This window comes from Mesocricetus auratus, unplaced genomic scaffold (assembly GCF_017639785.1).
Source record: "Mesocricetus auratus isolate SY011 unplaced genomic scaffold, BCM_Maur_2.0 Super-Scaffold_100009, whole genome shotgun sequence".
NCBI classification, from domain to species: Eukaryota; Metazoa; Chordata; class Mammalia; order Rodentia; family Cricetidae; genus Mesocricetus; species Mesocricetus auratus.
This window is the reverse complement of record NW_024429193.1, coordinates 69024942-69048013: the sequence shown is the minus strand read 5'-3', so window position 1 is coordinate 69048013 and position 23072 is coordinate 69024942. Positions and strand designations below refer to the sequence as shown.

Below are 23072 nucleotides of genomic sequence, written 5' to 3'. Positions count from 1 at the left end.
GGCTTCATAATTTAAAAAAAGAATGTTTTCCAGATCTTTTAATGCATGGGTAGGTTTGGAAAATGATTGCTCCGGATCTGTGATACCATTTTTTTAGCTACCATTTTTCTTGTTTGAAATTTCTTTTCCTTCTTTGTGCCTGCTCTACTACTTACTTGCCTTCAAAGCTTTCCTTCATGCTTTTTGATTAATGAGGCTTCCTTACAGATTCACTTTATCTCATCATAGCTTCTCTGGCTCTGAAGTCACCATGTTTAACAGCCTGTGCCACTTCATTTATGTTTTGCTTCATGACCTTTTGTTGTTGTTGTGTCCTTAAGGTGCTGGTGATTGAACCCAGTTCTTTTGCACATGCTGTGCAAGTACTCGACTACTGAGCTGTCCCTAGCCCTGCCATGACCTTCTGTGTCTCAGTGTCTGCTTTTATGGCTTGAATTTTTGTGCAGTGTTCATCTCCTTAATCAGTATTTTATCATGAAGGATGGTGTATGTGTCATTATAATCCATAATAACAGTGCCATGTATATAGGTACATCTAAATATTTCTGACCTGCTTAAGAATTTGACGCATGTTATAGGAAGTATCGTATTGCTTTAGTGACAGATAGGTTGTGGCTACTCATTTTAGCAGCAGTAAATACATCAGATATGTTATCACACAGCAAATTAGCTGAAATCTCAGCATATTTTTGATTTTCTAAGCTGCAGTTGTTTACTAAACACCAGTTTTAGTTGGTTCAGCATCATTCTTGTTTTTTAACAATACTACTCTAATCGGATTACTAATTAAATCTTTAGGTTGGTCATTTATAGAGCATCTAAGAGATAGGTAACTAATACTTGCCTGTTTAGAGAAATTCCCAAGCAGTGAGTCTCAGCACAGGGTTGAAAATGCAAATGCCTAGTGTGGAGGAAGGTAATATAAATGTTCAGTTGCTAACCCATAGAAGAAATTTAGTCTAAGGAGAGACAACAGAAAACATCTATATGTACAAAACAAGTATATGAGGCCAGATTTGGTGGCATATGCCATTAATTCTTAAATTTCAGGATGCCAGAGACAGAGGAAGATGAATCCTGTGAGTTTGAGGCCAGCTTGGTCTACTATTGAGTTCCATTCCAGCCAGAGCTACATAGTGAGACCTTGTTACAAACAAAACAAATGAGCAAACCCACTGACCCAGAAAAACACACCAAATCAAACAATTTCTTAAAGCATAAAGATGTTAATGAAATATTGATGGCTTTTAAATGGGGATAAAGGAATTTTTTACATGTGATAATATGGTAAAAATTGACATATTTTGGGGTATTTACTGTATAAGAATTAGGTGTATGTGCTTGCGTATTTTGATATCTGAGATGATGTCATAAAGCTAGGCTTCTTTTTGGACTAATGTAGTCCAAATATAACAACAGCCTGTGGACAGTTGTCAATGAGCTTTTCTGACTGTTTTCTTCATTTTGGTTTTGTAGGTTCAGTTGATGCTATATACTTACCTGTCCACTGAATTCATTGGTACAGTCAATATATATAATACTATTCGGAGAGTTGGAACAGTGCTGCTCATCATGCACACACTGAAGTACTACTACTGGGCAGTGAATCCGCAGGACCGAAGTGGTATCACCCCTAAAGGATTAGGTATAACTCCACTGTCTGAATGTTATGTTGTGCACATGGTAAATCAGGATATAAAGTAAATCAACAATATGCTTATTTTACATTTTATGAGTGTTTTGCCTGCACATACGTCTGTTCACCATGTGTGTGCCTGGTGCTTTAAGAAGCCAGAAGAGGGTATCAGGTCCCTTGGAACTGGAGTGGAAGGTTATGAGCTGCTATGTAGGTGCTGGAAATCAAACATGTGTCCTGTGGAAGAGCAACCAGTGCTTTTAACCTTTTCTACAGCCCTTTATTATGGCAAAATTTTATTTGTTACAAATTGCTGTTGCCAATATTGTGTTACTGTTGTGGAAGAGTGCTACTGCATTATTTGGGAAACAAACAATGCTACTGGACAAAACAAATTAATTGTTTGCTGGTATTGGTGCTGAGATAATCATAGTGAGAGTCATTGAAAATGGTGCTTTAGGGAGATGGAGATTTCATAGAAATGTAGGCGGTATCTGTTTTTAATAAAGATATAATGAAATCCTAAAACTTCAGTAATTGTTTTCTTTCATAATCAGAACAAGCACTGCAAGGGTAATATTCTCTAAGCATGTGGAAAGTTCATGGGAGAGGTCAAAGTAGAACTTTTTTAAGTTTTGTAAAACCTCTGTCAAATTGGCTTGTGTTGAAAGAGCCAATCAGCTGATACCAGGTGCCGGCTCAGGTGCAACCGGTGCAGGTGTTTGGAAAACGTCAGAAAGTGCTCAGAGCATGCGTCTGTCTCTCCACATGCCTAGTTCCTCTGTGTTAGATGTTTTTAGGAGTTCCCTCCCTTTGTAGTTACAAGCAGCAAGTCCACTTTTGAGTACTTATAAAACTGGGAAGCCAACAAAAGAGTATCTTCCTGTATCAAGTATTTTCAAGCCTCTTTTGGTCTCTGTGTTGTTCATTGGTCCTCTGCCTGTGCCTGTGGCAGTTATTGTGCGGATGATGGAGCATACCTGGAGGAGCCTCCACCTCCTTAGACCCATAGGCTGAGATAAGGGTGTGTTCTTTTCTTTGATAGCATTTAAAGACTGTTGCTTCAACTTACCAGTAAATTTGTAGGAGCCAGAAAACCATGTATTTTCATTATTGTCAAAGTCTTTTGTTCAGTGACTTATAAAGATATGTTTTGTAATTTTATGTTACTTTATGTAGCCTTCAACGTAAACTCTTTATTCTCTGAGAAAATGCATCTACAGCTGAGAATGTTGCAAGGACACCAACTGTGTGATGTGTTTAAGTTGGCAACCATGTGGCACTTGCAGTTCTAGGCCAGAACTTCCTGGTGGAGACTTCCTGGTGGTGTAGGACTTTCACATACTTGTTGATTGCTAGTTTCATGTCTTGATCTTCATTTTATAAGTAAATAGTGACTTCAGGAAGTTTCACAGGTCAGCTAAGGAAGCTGGACAAATTTTGTGGTTCTTGTCTGTTTAGCTTGTTATTTGTCTAGGAATTATCATGTGGAACACATTTGACACAATTTTCTTTTTATTTTAATTGATCTGTTCAAGGTCATGGTGGTCTTGTGCTTTGGTGGTCTGGGCACTAGCTGTAAATAGTGATTACTGGGGAAACTATAGAATTTATGAGGCAAACAGGTCCCTAACTTGAGGCCTTAGAACAATAGTTATTTGGTTTCAGAATTTTTGTTCTTTGGAATTAGATGTCGCAGACATGAAAATTGACTTAATGTGAGCCATGTGTGACCAAGGTCTTTCCCAAGTACTGGAGATGTCAGAGGTAGTCAGCGTAATGTTTCCCTTCTTCATTTACAGGCTTGTGTGGTGAAGCATGCCTTTGTAGAACTTAAAAGGGACAATAGTAGAAAAAGTTGTTTCACACCCAGTTCACATAATAACATTTAACTGCCCAAAGTTTAGATTTTTCTCTACTTTAAAAATGTTTGGTATCTTAATAACAAGCACTTTCAGAACAAAATATAAATACTATTGCCAGTACAGTTTTTTCACCTTATATTTATTTTTGAAATCCATTTACTTCTTTGAAGTATGAACTTCCAAAAATTATGCTTTTGCCAATGTTTTACACTTATACAGTGTATTGTGATCATACTTACTCCCTCCGCCTTCTGACTCTGCTCTTCCCAGCTAGGCCCTCTCCTACTTTCATGCCCTTTGTATGCAGGAGTCCAGAAGCTGTGTCACATCCAGCAGACATTATAACTTATTTGTGCTTTTAGAGATTGTATATACAGTTGAATGTGAGAGTGAATACTAGCCTTTCCACTGGTGAAAAATGGAAGGCCATTCTTTAGAAGATTGGCTGTGCGTGTGCGTGTGCTCTGAATAGCTTAGAACTCAATCTGTAGACAAGGCTCGCCTCAAACTCAAAGATCTACCTGCTTCTGCTTCTGAATTTAAAGGCTTGTACCACTCTGCTTATCTCTTTTTTTTCTTGGAAATGAAAACATTGTATTTTAGTTAGCATTGAGACCTTTGAAATGCTAATTGTGTGTATCTTTAAAGATGGACCAAGACCCAACCAGAAAGAGATACTTTCTCTGAGAGCATTCTTACTGATGTTCATTAAGCAATTAGTGATGAAGGTGAGTTTGTTTCTTCCCCTGCTTCGTGCTGCATGTTGTAGCAAATAATTTCACATAAAATATGGTCTCTGTTTATTTTTTGCCAGTAAAGTATGACAGAAACCTTGCTAAGAGATGCTTCTTTCATCCTGTTTTTCCTTCTTGTTCCTCTTGGGTATACATAAATCATTGCAGAGTTGGAGATTGGCTCTTTAATATATGTTATATAAATTTCCATGAGAACTCAAGGGCATTCTTTTTTTTTTTCATTTGGCAGACATTTAGAGTACCTGTTTAACACTAGGTTCCGCTCTTTGCTTATGAGGTACAGGTGCTTAGATTACTGGCTTGTGCAGTATATATTTTCACTATTTTATTCCTTATTTTTTGTGCTGTGGTACCTTATTAGCTGTCACATTAGATTTTGTCAAGAGACCTACCTCTTGATTTCTGTGTACTTTTCAGACTGTATGTCTTTTGTGCTTTCTCTAAACTTTATTTAAATCTAGATTTTTGTGTTAGTAGTTGATGAACTTGACTAATCTATGTGTATGGCTTCTGATTTTAAAAATGGTTTGTGTGTGTGTAAGGCTAAGATAAATGTATTATTTTTCTAAAGGACTCTGGAGTAAAGGAAGATGAGCTACAGGCAATTCTTAATTACCTGCTGACTATGCATGAGGTAATGCTTGAGTTTCTGATTTGGGAATTTTATTTTTTTAAAGCTGCATTAGGGATGTTTTTAAAAAGTGAAAACATTAAGGAAATCGTTACTAATTATATCACTGTCATGGAGAATAAATCTCTATTAAGATGCTAATGAACCCTCATTTTAGTGGTTTTTATTGTCATAATATGGCTCTGAGAAGTATCATGAAAGATTTTAAGAAGTTGCTAAAATTGGATTACATTTATTGAATAAAGTGCACTGAAGCATATTGTTAAGAACTAGTGTAACAAAGAGAAAAGTAGACTTGAAAATGGTTGGATTTAAAATTCATAGCATTCTTCTTTTTGAGTTTTACGTGCTTAGATATTTTGTTAAACAAGTCACATTTGTAATGGAATTTAAAATTGCATAGTTGAAAATGTCTCAGCTATCTCTTTTGTCTTTAAACTATTTATCTATTTATTTTGTGTGTATATGTGTTTTGCTGATACATACAGCAGTGCATCCTGTGTGTGCCTGCTGACTGTGATGGCCAGAAGAGGGCATTAGTCCCCTGGGTACTGGTTGTGAGCTGACAGCCTGGGTGACAACAAAAACCAATTCATTAAGTCAGATACACTGTTTTTATAGAATATGCTGTAGGGGTATTGTGATATAGTATAACACAATAGTTATTTTATCTCTCTGATTAAGAAAATCTATTTTCTGGTATATACTTTGAGCTGTATATTTAAAGTATAATTATAAGTAAATACCTTACTTATAATTAAAATATTTAAAGAACATCATTTGTTCAAAACTGGTACATTGTAGATTTGTCTATTAAAGTAGAAATTTATATTGTTTCAGAAGTATTCATATTCAAAGAGTTGAATTTTCTTCATTTGATTTTCAATTTTTAAAAATATTCCTAGGACGACAATCTAATGGATGTTTTACAGTTGCTTGTTGCATTAATGGCAGAGCATCCTAACTCCATGATTCCTGCTTTTGACCAAAGGAATGGGTTACGGTAAGAGCATATTAGAGAGTTCTAATTATACTTAATATACTTTGGAAATATTAGATTCTTAATTATGAGACGTATCATTTTATTGTAGGTTATAAAAAGAGTTTGTAGCAGGAAATAATATAAGATTTCTGAACTCATTAAAATCATGATATTTCATGAATTTTTGTGAGTGAATGTTTTTATAAAGGTTATTATTCTGTTTTTTGTTTTTGTTTTTGTTTTGTTTTTCCATACAGGATTTCTCTGTATTGTTTTGGAGCCTGTCCTAGAACTTGCTCTGTAGACCAGGCAGGCCTCTGCCTCCCAAGTACTGGGATTAAAGGCATGAGCCACCAACGACTGGCTATTATTCTATTTTATATCAATATATTATTAGACGGAGCAGTTTACCTAGGAAGATGCTACTTTTTTCTTCTTATTCTTTAGACAGGGTCTGGAACTTGTTATGTAGGTTAGTCTGGTCTCAAAATCACAGCGGTTCCTCTGCTCTTGTTTCTCCAGTGCTGGGATTAAAGGTGTGCACCTTTAGCTTGGCCCTATGTTAATGTTTAAGTAATCATAAAATTCTAATTTTTGCCTTTGTTATAAATGTTTATGTAGAAAAGAAAGTTATAATAAAGCATTTGAATTTTCCTTTGATGTTTTTATTTTCATATAAGAAGGCCTGCAGTGTTTTTTTAATATTATATTAATATTTTTGAGACTTTATTGTGAAATTCATGTTTTTAGTTGTGGTTTTAAGTCTATTTTACCTTGGCATTATTTCATTTATTTTAAAAATTTCATTATAGTAAAAATGATTATTTTTTATTGTTTCATTATATATTTTATTATTTAATTATTTTCTTTGACATTTTCAAACATGTATAAAATATGTTTGAATTATTCTTCTCTTCCATTCCTGTCAATCTCCCCCCCCTCTAAAATTTCTGCTCCCATATTCATTTTTTTTTAACCTATTGGACCATCTGTGTAACCATTGGATTTTGGTTGGGTTCACAAGTGGGTATAATTCAAGGACAATGACTAACTCTTTTCCAGGATTTTTTAGTAGCCAATAGTTCTGCAGGAAAAGTTGAGACCCCATGAGCGCCCTCCCCCCCCGTTCCTGTGTGGGCCTACTGCCAGTCTTGTCAGGGCCTAGGCAAGTAACTGAAGCTGCTGTGGGTGGGTTCAAGATCACAAGAACTGTGTGAGACTCAGAAGATGGCGTTTTATAACCCTCTGCTGTCTTCCAACTGCTCAGTTTTTCCTACTCTTTGTAATGTTCCCTTGAACTTTCGAGTGTGTAGCATAAATGTCTTGTTTATATACTCAACAGTTACGTATTCTCAGTGTCTTGATCAGGCATAAGACTCTACATTTACACCATTCACTGCAAAGAGAGGCATTTATCTATGGGAGGAAACAGGTATTTAGAAGGTAGTTTGATACTAAGTCAGTTTGACTTTACAACAGGAGTATGTTGCCTTCTAGGGCCTATGACTTTCCTTGTCATATATCTCTACTTAGGTTTACAGTGTGTGCATGAGTTTTCTCCCTATATAGGACTCCCTAATGTAGGCCAAACTTCATGGTGATCCACCTGCTTCAACTTTGAGTCCTGGGCTTGTAGGCATGTACCACCACACCTAATAATCAATTGTTTTAAAAATTAATTTGTACTACTTATATGTCTTTTCTGGTGATCACACATTACTGGTTCATACCTTAGTTTTCATGGTGATAATAATTATTCATAATTAGAAGTATGTGCTACCATTAAGTAGTGTTTTAAGCCAGGTTTATACAGTAAGATTAGCATATGTGTATGTGCCTCGAGAAGTCACTTGTGATTTTTTGCAATATTTAGTTAATTCTGATTTGTTTTCACTAAAAGGATCTAAAGCCTGAGATAAAAGAATTTTAGATGTCAGAAATGTATACTAAAATTGCTTATATATTATTTGAAATAAGTTTGCAATGATACTTACCTTGAAAATTATATTTAGATTAGTTTGTTCTTAATTTTTATTTATTCAGTGTTATTTATAAACTTTTGGCATCAAAAAGTGAAGCAATCAGAGTACAAGCACTCAAGGCACTGGGCTATTTTTTAAAACATCTGGCCCCAAAGTGAGTATGCATGAAATCTAAATTGAACTGTTGGATATTATTTATTTAAAGTTTTGGAATATGGTTTCTGTTCTGTGGCTCCTTTAGCTCCTTTCTTTGTTGTTGTGGTGCAGATTACTTAATTTTTAGTCATAAATTGCTGTATAAGTTTAATGCCATTGTTGTACATTTTAAAGAAAACTGGAGGAGAGTATTTAGGTTCTGATATTTTTACGTGTTGGGTTTTATGAGATTAGTATGGACACATTGAAGGCATAATTTTGGTGAACTGAATCACCCTGTGTATTGTCTGTATCATTTACCTTGAAATAGTGACCCAAATGTGACAGCCAGCACATTCATCTGTTACTCCATCATAGTGTATTACAGAGCTTTGCATTTTGGAGGTAGAAAAGGTAAGCTGCAGTCTTTCTGAACTAGGCTGCCACCTGTATGTAAAGTTTTCTACATCACAACCACACTATTACTTGCATATCACTTGTGGCTGTATTCATGGTATAAAGACAATGTTGAGATGTGACAGAGACCATATGGTCCACAAGATCTTAAATATTTACTATATAGGAAAAGTTTGTTGACCCCAGGGTAGAATTAAAGTATGTGAGTACTAGTTTTAAAGTTTATGCCTGGAATGTTAATTTTAGTGCACATAGTTCTATAGTGTTCAATTTCCTAAATTGTGTACATCCCCTCCTCACCCCCATTGTGATTCTGAAGCATTCATGTGCCCTACTAGGGCGTAGCCTAGTTAGCAGCAACAGGTACCCGCTCTGAGGAATTTAGTTCAAGTGTTTGCTATGTTGTACCATAGCACTGTCTTTTGCCTCTTGAACTCCATGTTATGCTTATACTGTGATTAGCGTTGACAGTTCTAGGTTGGGGGAATGAGAGGACGGGAGGGAGAGGGAACTGGGAATAGTATGTAGAGTGATAGTTTTTAATTTAAATAAAAGTTGATTAAAAAAGAAAAAAGTTCTAGGTTGAAGAGTCTTATGAGGGTAATCGAGTTGGAATTTATAATAAAAAATGTTTCCTTTTGTGAACCCCAAAACTCTGTATTTTGTAATTTCTTTCATGTTACCTTAGGAGAAAAGCTGAAGTCATGCTTGGGCATGGGTTGTTTTCGTTGCTAGCTGAGAGACTCATGCTTCAGACAAATCTAATCACAATGACCACATATAATGTTCTGTTTGAGGTAAGAATGTAGTTAGAAATTACTCATTAATTTATTATGATGATGTCTGTCATTGTCAGTATTTAAATAAAATGAGATCATTTGTTTGTAATGTACCACATTTAAATTATTTATATAGAGGTAATATGGTTGCATTTTAGAAGTTTATTAATTATGAATCAAGTAATCTAGTTAGCCCTATTTTGTGTTTGTTCCACTGTGTTGATTATTTGATGTTTCATTTTATAATGAAGTAAAAATAGCATTATGGTGTTAAAAGTGTCAAAAATACTTAGTATTGAAAATATAGGATTATGTTATAAATTTTGTTTTTGAAACAACATCTCATTTTGAAGCTCACTCTGTTCCAGAATCCAGGACAGGCTGTAAAGTCTTGCAGTACTCCTGCCTCAGTCTCTCTAGAGCTGGGGTTAGAGGTGTGAGTCCTGTGCCCAGCTGCTCACACTGAGCTTTCCTATTGTGCTTAGACTTCCGTAACAGTGACACTCACCCAGCTATTGTGCCAATGCCGTTTGTTGTTTACCTTTGCAGATTCTTATAGAACAGATCTGTACTCAGGTGATCCATAAACAGCATCCAGATCCTGACTCCACAGTAAAAATACAAAACCCTCGTATGTATTTTATACATTTTAAATTATTTTTTCTACTTTAAAATAGTCTTTACACAGAGCCAAAAGTAAATATTAATGAAGCAAGTAGCTATTTTCTCAAGGAATGAACCATAATAGTTATATCTATGTTTTATATAGAATGTTGTGCCAAATTGACACTATATTTATGTAATCTTGGGTTAGTTTTCTTTCTGATTTTTCAGAAAAGTTTTTATTATAGTATTTATCAGTGTCAGGCTAAATTATGTAAACAATGGCAGACAGTTTTAAATTTTAAATTACTGTCAGTAAAAGAATGCCAAGTTTGATATGGGACCACAGTCTTATTTAAATGTTATTTAAGATCATGTCATCAGAGTAACTAGTTAGAAGACTTTTAGAAATTCAGTTACTTTTTGTATGGGGAGGAATTCTAATATTAAGTTACCTTTTGTGTTTCTGTGTATAGTGTGCTATATCAATTTTAAAAATATGAAACTTTCAAGTTTACTTTTCCTCTGTTTTTCAAGTCATATGTTTCATTGTTCAGAGTGAAAAAGGAAAATTTTAAATGTAAGAATTTTAGAGTATTTTATCAACTTAGATCATGCTACTCTAATATAGTAGCTGAGACTGGATAAATCAAAAGAGTAGAATTTGTTTTTTGTTTTTTTGTTTTCAAATCTTATGTGCTCAGAAGTGCAAGCTGAAGGCTCTTGTATTTGGTCTGGTGAGGGCTGCTCTGCCCACTGAGGAAGACAGAGCAAGCAGGCTTCATCTCATTAACTGGAGAGCTCTCATGCCTGGTGACCTTTTAAAGGCCCCTCCTCTCAGCTCTGTCATGTGGGTAGCACCTGCATTTTGGAGAGGAAACATCCAAACTATACCATTTGACCCTTTACCGCCTAACCAACTGGCTCAGGAAATGCAGGATGTATAACGTGGTAGTTCAAGATACAGCTCACCTGGGGTGTGAAGAAGGTGGCTCAGTGGTCAAGAGCACCCTGATTCTTCTTTCATGGGCGCAAGTTCAAATCCCAGCGCCCGTATGGCATTCACGATTGGCTGTATACTCCTAGGATCCAGTCCCTTCTTCTGGCCTCTGTGGTCACTCCATTCTCTTGGTATGTAGACATACATATAAGCAAGATACCCATATACATTAAAAAGACAAAAGGATAGAGGCCACCTGGGTTCAACTCTTTACCTGTGTACTAGTTTATGACTTTTAAGAACTCTAAAATAAGCAGTGTCTATATTCTGTTGTGAAAATCCTGTGGCCCTGTTGAATGTGTTTCCATTCAACAGTGCCCTAGGACAGCATATCCTCAGAGTAAATCACAACAATCTCATTATCATGAATACTGTCATTATTGTAATAGTTTAGGTAGAAAAATTTTGAGGTTATCAGAAGAATTTAGAAATCACTCTAAAATATCATTAATTCCATGGAAGAGTATCCTTATTTTGTTACTTTGAATGTTTAATTTCATTTGTCAGAATTCTTGACAAGGCGCTGACATAGAATTCTTAAACTTTTCATTAGACAGGTAAAGTTTTGGTATATTGTGTAAATTTGTAGTTATAGCTATTTTTAATAATATATAGTTCAGATTAAGGAAGTGTTTTTAAAAGTTTTTCCCATGGGGCTGGAGAGATGGCTCATAGGTTGAGAGCCCTGGCTGTTCTTCCAGAGGGCCTGAGTTCAATTGCCAGCAACCACATGGTGGCTCACGGCCATCTATAATGAGATCTGGTGCCCTCTTATGGCATGCAGACATACATGCAGACAGAACACTGTACACGTAATAAATAAATCTTAAAAAAAAAAGTTCTTTCCATACAAAAAGTCCATCTAGTAGTGGTTTTATTTGTATTTTGTGGGGGATGGGATGTTGAGGAGGTCTTATTTTTCCTTATTTATTATTTTTTCTAATTTTACCTTTAAAATTAGAGAAGAAATGTTTAGAGCTTTGAAATTTTATTTCATAACATAAAGGCTGTATATACCATAAATTTTGTTGCAGAGTAAAATTTTATTCCTTTTTCTTAAAATTTTGATTATAATGGGGGATTTTTGTTTGTAAGATCAACTTTGCTCTTTGGTAGAGACTAAACATTTTGTTCATTTATAATTGAAACATATTGATTTTGACTGTATAAAATGCAACTCTGGCTGGGGTGTTGCTCAATGGTCGAGCACTTGCTAGGCCCAGGATTCCATATTTTGGAGAGGAAGAGGCAACCAGCATGACATTGAATCATTGTATTGTTTATAAGTTCTTTCTAGTGAATATGGTTCCTTTCTATAAATATAAAGATTTTTAAAAATAAATTATAAGTTAGCATGTTTCTCCAATTTTTGTAAAATGTTTTCAGTAGACATTTCTAAAGAAAAGCTAAAGAAATTGCTTATATTAATCTACTTTCATGAATTTTTTGTTTTATTTGTTTTTTTTTTACTTATTTATAAACTGTCTTACAGAGATACTAAAAGTAATTGCGACCCTACTTCGAAATTCTCCCCAGTGCCCTGAGAGTATGGAGGTTCGCCGAGCCTTTCTTTCTGACATGATTAAACTTTTTAATAACAGTAGAGAAAACAGGAGGTAAGCTGCAACAGAAAGCATTCATTTACAGTATTCATACCTACTTTTGGATGATTCTAGTCTGTCATAGAAAAATTCCTCCTTATACATGTGTGTAAGTAACACATAGGAGTTAGAATTTTTATTCCTATATTGTTAGAACTGTTTTGAATGTATTATAGATAACTATGTTATTCCTCCTGCCCCACCCATCCTGAGACAGGGTTTCTTTGTATAGCCCTGGCTTTCCCATAACTCTCTCTGTAGACCAGGTTGCCCTCCAACTCAGAGATCCATCTGCCTCTGTCTCATGAGTCCTGGAATTAAATGTGTGGGCTACCCTACCTGGCCTGCCCTTACCCCACCTTTATTTACCCTTTATAATTCTGGTAATTTTATAGTTTTCAGTAATGCAATATTTTTTTTAAATAACTTTTAGGAGCTTGCTACAGTGTTCTGTGTGGCAAGAATGGATGCTTTCTCTCTGCTATTTTAATCCTAAGAATTCAGATGAGCAAAAGATAACAGAAATGGTATATGCCATATTCAGAATCCTGCTTTACCATGCAGTCAAATATGAGTGGGGTGGCTGGCGAGTATGGGTAGACACCTTATCCATCACGCATTCAAAGGTGAGTTGCTTTATGGAAGTGTATGTTATTTTAAGTACCTGTAATTTTGAATTTTACTCTAGTAAAATAATAATATGTTTGAAATAAAGAAAAAAGGCAAGTTATTTTCTGAAAATATAGTGAAGTAAAAACTAAAAAGGCATTAATAAGAATGTTTCTAACTTACTTAGATCTGAAATAATTATTTTCAAGTGTCAGCATTATGAGTGTTTAAGTAAAGTTGAACATCATGTCATAGCATATAGGAATTGATATTTTCATGTATGCCACACTCAAATATTTTTCTCTGAATTTTTTATCGTTGTTAGGAAGTTTTGAACACAAGGTGGCGCACCATGCTCAAAGATGGGAGTTTTTTGTTTTTGTTGGATTATTTATTTATTTTTATCCCCCCCTATAAAGTTGAATAGAAGGAAAGTTTTGGCTTATATTTGCACTTTGCTCTGGTCAAAGTCAGGTAAAAAATTGATTTCAAAGAAACTACTTGCCTGTTATTCCGTTTTTAACACAACATCTTCTGTAACACAGGATGGCCATGAACTCAGTGTTTAGTCAAGGGTGACCTGGAACTTGTGATCCTCCTGTCTCTACCTCCTAATTGCTGAGTGGTAGGCTTATGTCACCTCTCCCAACCTGTTCTTTTCTTTCTTAGCTTTAAAAAATTTTAATGAAATATACTAGACATTGAGGGATATAAAAAGCAATGTACCTAAAGCTTAGTATTTGTAAAATTAAGCTCCCCTTCTCACGTTTTGTCTATCAATCTTCATTCTATCTGCTATTCTCACTCTCCACTAACATAATTTGATGTTACTATTTCTGTATCTTCTTTATAATCTATTTCAGTATATACCTTCATATAATCTTTTAGTTTTTTGTTAGTCAGTTCTAGGTATGGAGCCTAGTGTAGAATGTGTGTCAGGCAAGCTCTCTGTTCTGAGTCTGACAGTAGTCAGACCTTTATAGCTCTTAACAATAAATAATGTTCTCTTTTGTGTTTAAACTTAAGGTTAGTACTGTCATGCTAAATGGATTTTATAAATTATTGTTTATACACTGTTGCTTGGATTCATCCATATTTACCTCTGTAGTTGTGTTCATTTTCTCAGTTATTTAGTCTTCCATGCTTTGACTTCATTCTTCTACCAGTTGGTGATCAAATTTTGCATGTGTCAGAGTTTGTGTAAATTCTTAGAACTATAATATGTAAGATTTTGTAAGATAATATAATTTCCCCCTCAAACTAGTGCATACATTTATATTCTTTGCAAGTTCTTCTTGCTTCACATCATTTCTTCACTTTGGAGTTTATGTATATGCCAAGGTTAAATTTTTATTTGATGTTTTCTTATTTTTTATGTGGTTCTGCATGTCTTTAATCTTAGTACACAGGATACAGAAGGATCTCTGTTGGAGGACCCAAGTTCAGTTACTAGAATCCATGTCAGGTGGCTCAACTGCTTGTAACTCCAGCACCAAGGGTACCCAATATCTATGGCCTCTGAGGGTATCTGCATTCATATGCACAATCCCACATGCAGACATATACATACACATAATTAAAATAATAAAAGTAAATCTTAAAAAAATCTAATGAGAAATTATCTGATTTTATAAAGTGTCTTTGTTCTATGTACCAGATTTTTGAGACTGATCAGTTTAGTTCAAAGGACAGCTAACCATAGTCCAAGGAGAAAACCATGCCTGTTACAAATAAGGATTCTGGAACATAATCACTCCCATCTATGTATTTATTAATATATGGCCTATTTTGCACTACAAGGATAAATTGAGTATCCCCTGTAGAACCACATGACTCTTAGAGCCTCAGCTGCCCAGGATTTGATCCTGTACAGCAATGGTTTCCCATCCCTATGTACTTTATTTTGTTTGTACTGTGACAGCTGATTACATTGCCTCCATTACAGTGGGCTGCTGCAATTTGGGTTGATTTTCTGTTAGTAGATTTTCACCCTTTGCAGAGAGATAATGAGAAAAATTGAGTTACATTTGAGTGTCATATACATTTAGATTAGATTTCAGAGTTATCTAGTGGGATTGCAGGTTAAGAAAGGGCCAAGCAAGAAGCAGATATTTTTTCATTTTTTTCTGAGTACATATATATATGTTTGTCTTAGAAAGGATGGCTAGAGGAATATAACCTTAAGAGAGATGTTTAAGTGTCACCAGTAGACTTTTGAGATCCTTTTGGAGAATCTGTGACGTTCTCCCATCCAGCTATATAACTCTATGGAATTGGATTTTCTTGTAGATTTCTGCCCAAACAATATAATGCCATAGACTCCATGTAAGATTAGGGATATACCAATCTAAAAATAACATGTTGTTTCCCTCAGTAGGCGGTTTGTTATTTCTTTTAATAGCGAGTTAGGTTTTTTAAAATTATTTTTTCCACATACGTTTGCCTTGTCTTTCATTGACGCCACTGATAAAAGTATTTTCTAACTTTTACTACTTGACAAGAAACTACACTGTGACTGTAGGATTATAATTCTTTTCAAATATGCCTTTATTTGCACAGTCCTTTACATTTACCCAAATCCTTTACATTGTTTAGGACTTCAGTTTTAAATGACAATTTATCTGGTCACCCAGTCTGTCTGAATTTACAGCATATAATTTTTGTAGTGTCTCTTGTCAGTCTCTCTTGATTGCATGCATGAGTCTCCTGCATCACATATTGTGGTTGGGACATCCTTGGCACTTAGTATGATCCGTACCTCCATGATTATCTGCTCAACTTTCTGCTTTTCTCTCTGTCTCTCTCTTCTCTCTCTCAACCAGTATTGCCACATTCCATCTTTTGCTGTTCTCTCCGATATCTCTACTCAGTATGGCCTTCTTCCGGGAGCCTCTTTTCCCTGTCTGCTCTGCCTTTAGTGGGGCTGCATCTCTTTCTTCTGTGCTCTGTTTCGTTGACGTTTGTCTAAGCATTCTCAGTCATTCTGTGCTCCGGTTTCTTTCTCATTACCTGCTCTTTTCCTTCCAATATTTAATTTTTTCTTTTTTTTCACTTCCTATATGTATTCACTTTTTGTTCCTTCTGGCTTCTGTTTGAATACTTTTCTAGATATTATGAAAGAAGAATCCAAAGCAGTTATTATCCTGGAAGGTATTGTTTTCTAAGGGAAGAAAACATATGTGGAAAAAAGGGCTGTATACAAGGTTAAAGGTTGCAAATATACAGTGAAAAGAGTGATTGCTTGTACCCGAGGGCATGGAGAAATTGTGTAACAGGTGACATTGAACACATCTTAAGGAGTAAATTGGATTCATGTAGATTGAAACTGGGTGACTTTCTGGTAGAGGAAACAGAGTATGAGAAGACATAGAGATAGTGTCACTGAAGAAAAAAAAAAGTGGTGACTAGGTTTGCATCGAGGTGTATGACTTGTATGAAGGAGAATTCTGTGTATAATGCACCAGTGTGAAAACCAACATTAACCATGTATGTCCCTGTGACACCTATGAATTCTTCTCTTGCAGCTATTAACATTTCTTCTTATCATCCATGGAATGTGCTTTGTGCTGAGTTTTTAGCAGTAATATAGTAAGTGTTTGTTGTGGCAAGGGAAAAGAACCATCGTTGTTTAGTTTAGCCTGGCTTACTCTGTGTATGATTAAACAACTCATTCTTATCAAGAAGCAATGAATAGTGTCAGTGGATGCTTATAAAAGCACCTGTGCCATGGCCACTCACAGTATGATGTTGGACCACTTCTTCAGAGTAATTTAGGATGCTCATTTTATTATAGTTTTTTTTTTGTCCCACCCAAAATCTTATTCTTGTGTTGGGGGAAGCCTAGAATTTATTAGATCTGGGGATCAAATGCTGAGCCTCGTGTATACTATGTGAGTTCTCTACTACTAGGCTACACCATGGCCTATAAATCTGCTCTTTGCTCTGTGTGGTGGTGTGTTCTTATAATCCCAACTATTTACAAAGATGACAGAGATGATCCTTTGTTCAAGACCAGCCCGGGCATTGTAGAGACCCAGTTCCAAAACACACTCAGGCAGTCTTGCACACCCACACCCACACATGCATGTACCCATACAGGCATGTACGCTGTACATATATACATAAAATAAGCTCTTAAGCACAAAGAAGTTTGAATACTCTTCTGATTATACAGGAAATACTTTTGCTATTTTCATAAAATTCTTCCCTCTCTACCTTTACATTAAGCTGATAGTGTATTGTAAGATGTTTTACTTCATAGAAAAGAATATGTGGAGATATGGAAATTGAATGTGTACCTCAGTTATGATTTCTTAATAGATTTTTAATTATAAAAATCTGTTTACCATTTTGTAAGTTTCAATATGGTATAGAAAATGTTAAAAGGAGGAAATATACTATTTTATGTAGTACTTGTAAGGAGTGCTTATTTATTCATCCATCCATCCATCTGTCCGTCCGTCCGTCTGTCTGTCCATCCATCTATCCTAGACATAGAATAAATACAGAGTAGTCAGAGAGAAGAGGCAGACATTGTTCAGTTTATATTTTTCTTTACTTCAGTGCCTTTTGATTTGAAACAGATCTTAAAACTGCTTTGTAAAGAAAATAATTGCTTTATGGAGAGGCCTTGTGTCTACTTTCCGATAAAAGCCAGTCCTCTGTTTCCTTTTTAAAGGAAATGCTGACTGAAGAAATTGTGGAGTGTTTTATTTTTGTATTTTTAAAATTATAGTAAAACTAGATTTGCCACATTTTTGCCATTATGATATATTTTAATAAATCAGACTGCCAAATGGTGTTGTGACAGGGCAAAGAAAAACTCGTTTCAAGTTGACTCATGTAATTTCAAATTTTAGTTTTCCACACACATATATTTTCATTTTCTTTGTGGGGATTTTCTACATTGATTAAAAGTCAAAAGGTATTTCTTTTCCCTAAAATGTATACAAAATAACTTATTTAAATGCTTCTACATTCGTTCTCTTTTGTTGTTGAAATATCTTATTTTTCAAATGGACAACTTGTGTTCTGAGGCTCTTCATATGAGTATCTAATAGAGTTAGAGATCGTTGTGGGTTATTAAGTTAAGGAGGTGAACAATTTGTAGCATGCTAAATATCCTGTTTAAGTTTTTGTAACCAAATTTTCTATCTGTGAAAGTTTGCATTTAAAAGCATCTTAAGTACTTTGTTGCTTGTATTATAATGAAGCTTACCTTTTTCATTTTGCAGTGATTTTAGGCCTTAGTATCACAAATTTATATTGTAGTTCTTGATGGCGAACCAATGTGTAAAGAACTAAGTTGCAGAATTGGATGGCTTTTGCTTTTGCAGTTACATCAGGATATATGCAGCAGCTATAAAAAGCCAAAGAAACTCAATTGCAATTTTATTGTTCAGTTTGATAGATTTCCTGCCACCTTTGTAGCAGGGAAGCTGTTTGTCATTGTGTGCTGTTTCACCAACAGCAGAACTAGGTTTTATAAGCAGTAATAGGCTTCTAGCAACTGCTCTGGGCTGCTTACTGTGGACCGAGGGTTTCAGATGTGTGCCCAGCAACCTGTGTAATTTCATTGTTGTCTTATATTTTCATCTTTAAAAAGTTTTCCTCCTTTTAGAAAAGGGTAAATTGTAATTCGTTTTTATTTGGCATCCTGATGCTTCTACTCTTTAGTTACACTTTAAATTATCCCAACTTATTAATTGTGAGAATGACCTAACATGCTCTTTTTTATATAAAGAAATAGAGCTTCATCCTTCAGACAATGTATTTTCTCTAAATCAGTGTTGCTAAAAGATGCAAAAAATGAACAAGTAAAAATTAATTGCACTTGAATTAAAAATAAAATGTGAATTAGATTGTGCTCAACTGGATGAGGTGCTTATTAGAAAATGTTATCTACTGGTAGTAATCTGAGAAACTTTTCAATTGTTTATTTCAGTCATAATGTAGACAAAATGGTAGAATAATAAGATTAAAAGCCACTCATTAAGAACTTTCAAGAGCCAATGAGATGGCTTAGTGGGTAAAATTATATATTGCCTAACGTGATAAACCTGAGTTTGATCCTTGGACTCATAACTTGAAGAAGAGAATTCTCCTTCATATGTGCTGTGGTGCATGAACACACAGGTATCCATATATAAATAAAATTTAATTTAAACTAAAACAAGCAATGTCAAAGTTACAAATTTTTCATACTTCAAAGATTTGCATTTTATGATCCTTGTCTTAAAACTTTTTTAGAAAAAAATATCATTGGCTATTTCTTTTAAAATCTTAACATAACAGAAAAATTTGTATATACACAAAACCCCTAAGCCATCCAATGTCCAGATATCTGTATATGACTTAATAATAGTATTTGGATAAGATTCTCATGTCCACTAACCCATATGTGTAAATGTACAAATACATCTAGTTATTTTCTTTCAAAATTTGTTTATGTTTATCCTTTTTTTAATGGTCTTTTCCCATGTAATGACACTACTGCTTGGCATTTTAATGGTTACATAGTATTTGGTATATGTACTATGTTGTACTATAAAAAAGTAAAGTTAGCTTTGGCATTTATGTACCATCTGAGTGTAATCAGAACACTTATTATCCTAGGAGTTGTTGTATTAATCACTCAGATTCACTTCTTTTTTATTTTCTGGCATTCTCCAGAATTTTATTTGGAAGTGCCGTTGGAGTGACCACTAAAACAAAAATTATTAAGTTATATTGTAATGTGTTACATAAGTGTTATACTTTGTTATTATTGAGCAGTGGTGTCCTGATTATGTGTGTGTATATCCTTCATGTTTATCTTTTCATAGGATGCATTTTTGTAGCATTTCCAGAGTTTTGTATTTTAGAATGTTTATCATGCATTTTAGAATGTTTTAGTAGCTACACTGAACTGCTTCCTAAAATTTTTTTAGTAATTTATATAACAGATTTGCATGTAAGAATGTGTTCAGATTTTTTTTTCAAGAAAACAAAATTGATCAGATAGGATCGGGGCATTCAGTGGTGTATGGTCATTCTTGTGCCTTCTCTTGAGCTCTTGTCTTTCTGTTGTTTTGCCTTATGCAACTTTGTTATGATAGTTTTTGTTTTATCTTACTTTTTTTGTTTTCTCTTAGAAGCCTCTTCTTTATTTTAAATTTTATTATTTTTACATTTCAACCCCAGCTTCCCTTCGCTTTTCTTCTCCCTCCTCCTTCCCTCCCCTCCTTCACCCCATCTACTCCTCAGAGGGGATAAGGCCTCTCCTGGGAAGTCACCAAAATCTGGGACACCAAGTTGAGGCAGGACTAATTCCTCTTCTGTGGATCAGGCTGGGCATGGTGTCCCACCATAGGCAATGTGCTCCAAAAGTCAGTTCATGTACCTGGGATAAGATCTAGTCCCACTGCTAGGGGACCCCCCCAAGATCAAGCCCCATAACCATCACCCTGATTTAGAGGGCCTAGTTTGGTCCCATGCAGGTCCCAGGTGTCAGTCCAGAGTCCATGAGCTCCCACTAGCTCTGGTCATCTGTCTCTGTGGTTTCCTCATCATGATCTTGACCCCCCACCCTTGCTCATGTTATGTCTCCTCCCTCTCTTCAACTGAGCTTCAGGAGCCAAGCCCAGTGCTTGGCTGTGGATCGCTACATCTTGTTGAGAGAGATCCTATGGGAGGGGAGGTACTGGGAAGAGTTGGGAGAGGGGAAACTGCAGTCAGTATATTTTGCATGAGAAAAGCTTCTTATCTTATGAAAGTGGGGTAAAAGAAAATCAAGTTGAAAATGATTATTTTTATTATAGTAGAAAAGATCATTGGATAATTTTTCCTGGGCTGCTGCCGTTTCTTTAATGTTGGGGAAAGGCAGGGTTATGACTTACTCTCTGAGCTACATCCTTAGCTATTTATTTTGTGACAGGGTTTCCATGTATAGCTTAAGCAGACTTCTTTTTTCTTTTCTTTTGTTTTTATTGCAAATATTTTTTTTACCATATAACATATTATGATCATGGTTTCTCCTCCCCTATGTCCTCCCAGATCCTCCTCACCTCCCCACATGTTCAACTCCATGCTTTCTTTCTCTCTCTTTTTAGAAAACAAAAGGGCAAACAAAACAAAACAAAACAACCCAGTCAAACTAGAATAAAACAAAACAAAGAGAAACAGTAAGAATTACATATAAAGGTGCACATGGGCACTGTTGCGCATGCAAGCACAAACACACACACACACACATACTAAAAACACATAATTATAAATAATGGTTTATAAACAAAAGGTCAGACAAAGCATTATGAGACAAAATATCTTCAAAAATGGTTACCTACTGCTGGGCATTGGATATACTCTTAAGTGTGGTTTGTATACGAAATAAGTCTCCATTGGAAAAAAATCTGAATTTTTTATTTGTGAGAGAGTGAGTGTCAATCAGAGATAGCTTCTGGGTAAGGGATGAGGGCTTGTGTCCACTTTTCCTCTCAGTACTGGGATTCTGTCTGCACAGACCCAGGCAGGTTCTGTGCATGCTGTCAATGTCTCTGTGAGTTCATCTGTGTATCAACCTGCTGTGTTTAGAGGGCCTTATTTCCTTTGTGTCCTCCATCACTCCTGGCTCTTACAATCTTTCCCCTTCCTCACGTCCTTAGCAGTCACTGTATCAAGGGTACACATTAGAACAGAATGTTGTTTTCTCAGAAGTACTTTAAACTTGAAGAAATCTTCGTAGAAATTGGTAATTGTTCTCTGTGATTTATAGAGTTGTTTTTCTGAAGCAGCTTTACAGCCTTTGCATGACTTTAGTCACATGACACTCCTGGCACACCTGGAACTCTTAGATTATTGGATACTGTAAACAGTATTGCAATAAAGACTAAAGTGGTGTGAGCATGATGCTTTCCTTCAGAAAAAAAATACACATTATTAGGTCAGAGACTTTGGTATGAGGAATTTGTTTACTCCAAAAGCAATTTCATGTAACAGTAAGTAAATATGCATTTGAATGGCTATTCAAGGGTCAGTTCATCAGAAACTGGACATTCCTGCTGCCACAGGGACCTAAAATTCATCTTGGAGTGGCCTCTTTCTTTGACTGACCCACACAACATTGGACACCCAACATTGGGTGCCCAACAACATGGAACATGCTAGACGAGAGGCAGGGTTTGATGACGATATCCCATTTAGAAGTGAATGTTCCAATATCTCTCATTCTCAGCACATTATCCAGTTGTGGGCCTGTATATTAATTTCCATCTCCTGAAGGAGGAAGCTTTTCTGATGATGGCTGAGTGAGGACCTGATTTATTGGTATAGCAGAATGTCATTTGATGGGGGAAGTCCTGTGTATATGTCAATAAAGCACTGTTGGCCAATAGGGAACCAAGATAGGTGGGACTAGGAAATCAGGAGGACTCTGGGTAGGAGAAACACAGGAGAAACCCAGGGAGTCAAGATGTAACACCATGGGGTAGGAAGCCTGGAAAGTTCTCCAGTAAGAGAAATACTTAGATTAACAATTATGAGGTAATTACTTAAGTCAGAGCTAGCCAATAAGAAACAAGCAAGGCCAACAGCTTCATAATTAATATAGCCTCCTGTGTGTTGCTTGGGACTCATGCCGCTCTGGAATCAGGCTGTCGGGAAGGCTTCTCTCAAGGAAAAGGTTTCCCTTTACAGTCATTAGGAGTTATTATATTGCTATGTTCTTTTAGCAGAACAATAGTGTTTGGTTTTTTTCCAGGTTTGTGGCCTATGTGATCTTTGATCCTTGGCCACCTGAGCAGTGTCAGGCATAGGTTCCATCTTACGGAGTTGACCTTAAATCCAGTCAGATAGTGGTCAGTTACTCCCACAGCTTCTGTGCCACTACACCAGCATATTGTGCAGGCAAATTACCACTGTAGATTGCTGGATTTTCAGCTAGGCTGGTGATTACCTATCTCTTTTGGTAGCATGCAGAGTATCTTCCAGTACCATGAACATTAGTCAGTAGGAGTGAAGGCTCTAGGTGCTCACCAGTTTTACTTCTCCATGCTCAATGAGTTTTGTAATGGGGCCTTACTATCAGTAAGTAGCCTTGGC

The 23072-nt window shown here is 35.7% G+C and overlaps 1 protein-coding gene across 4 annotated transcripts in view; it reads left to right on the top strand.

The window, feature by feature from the left end:
- Lrba (LPS responsive beige-like anchor protein) overlaps positions 1-23072 on the top strand; it is a 539975-nt gene that overhangs the window by 79409 nt on the left and 437494 nt on the right. For all 4 annotated transcript variants that reach the window (XM_040752567.1, XM_040752566.1, XM_040752565.1 and 1 more), the window contains exons 14-22: positions 1477-1645; positions 4150-4229; positions 4828-4890; positions 5793-5890; positions 7913-8005; positions 9092-9200; positions 9732-9813; positions 12278-12401; positions 12820-13012. In XM_040752567.1, coding sequence (XP_040608501.1) covers positions 1477-1645; positions 4150-4229; positions 4828-4890; positions 5793-5890; positions 7913-8005; positions 9092-9200; positions 9732-9813; positions 12278-12401; positions 12820-13012 — 1011 coding nt within the window. The remainder of the gene's footprint in view (positions 1-1476; positions 1646-4149; positions 4230-4827; positions 4891-5792; positions 5891-7912; positions 8006-9091; positions 9201-9731; positions 9814-12277; positions 12402-12819; positions 13013-23072) is intronic.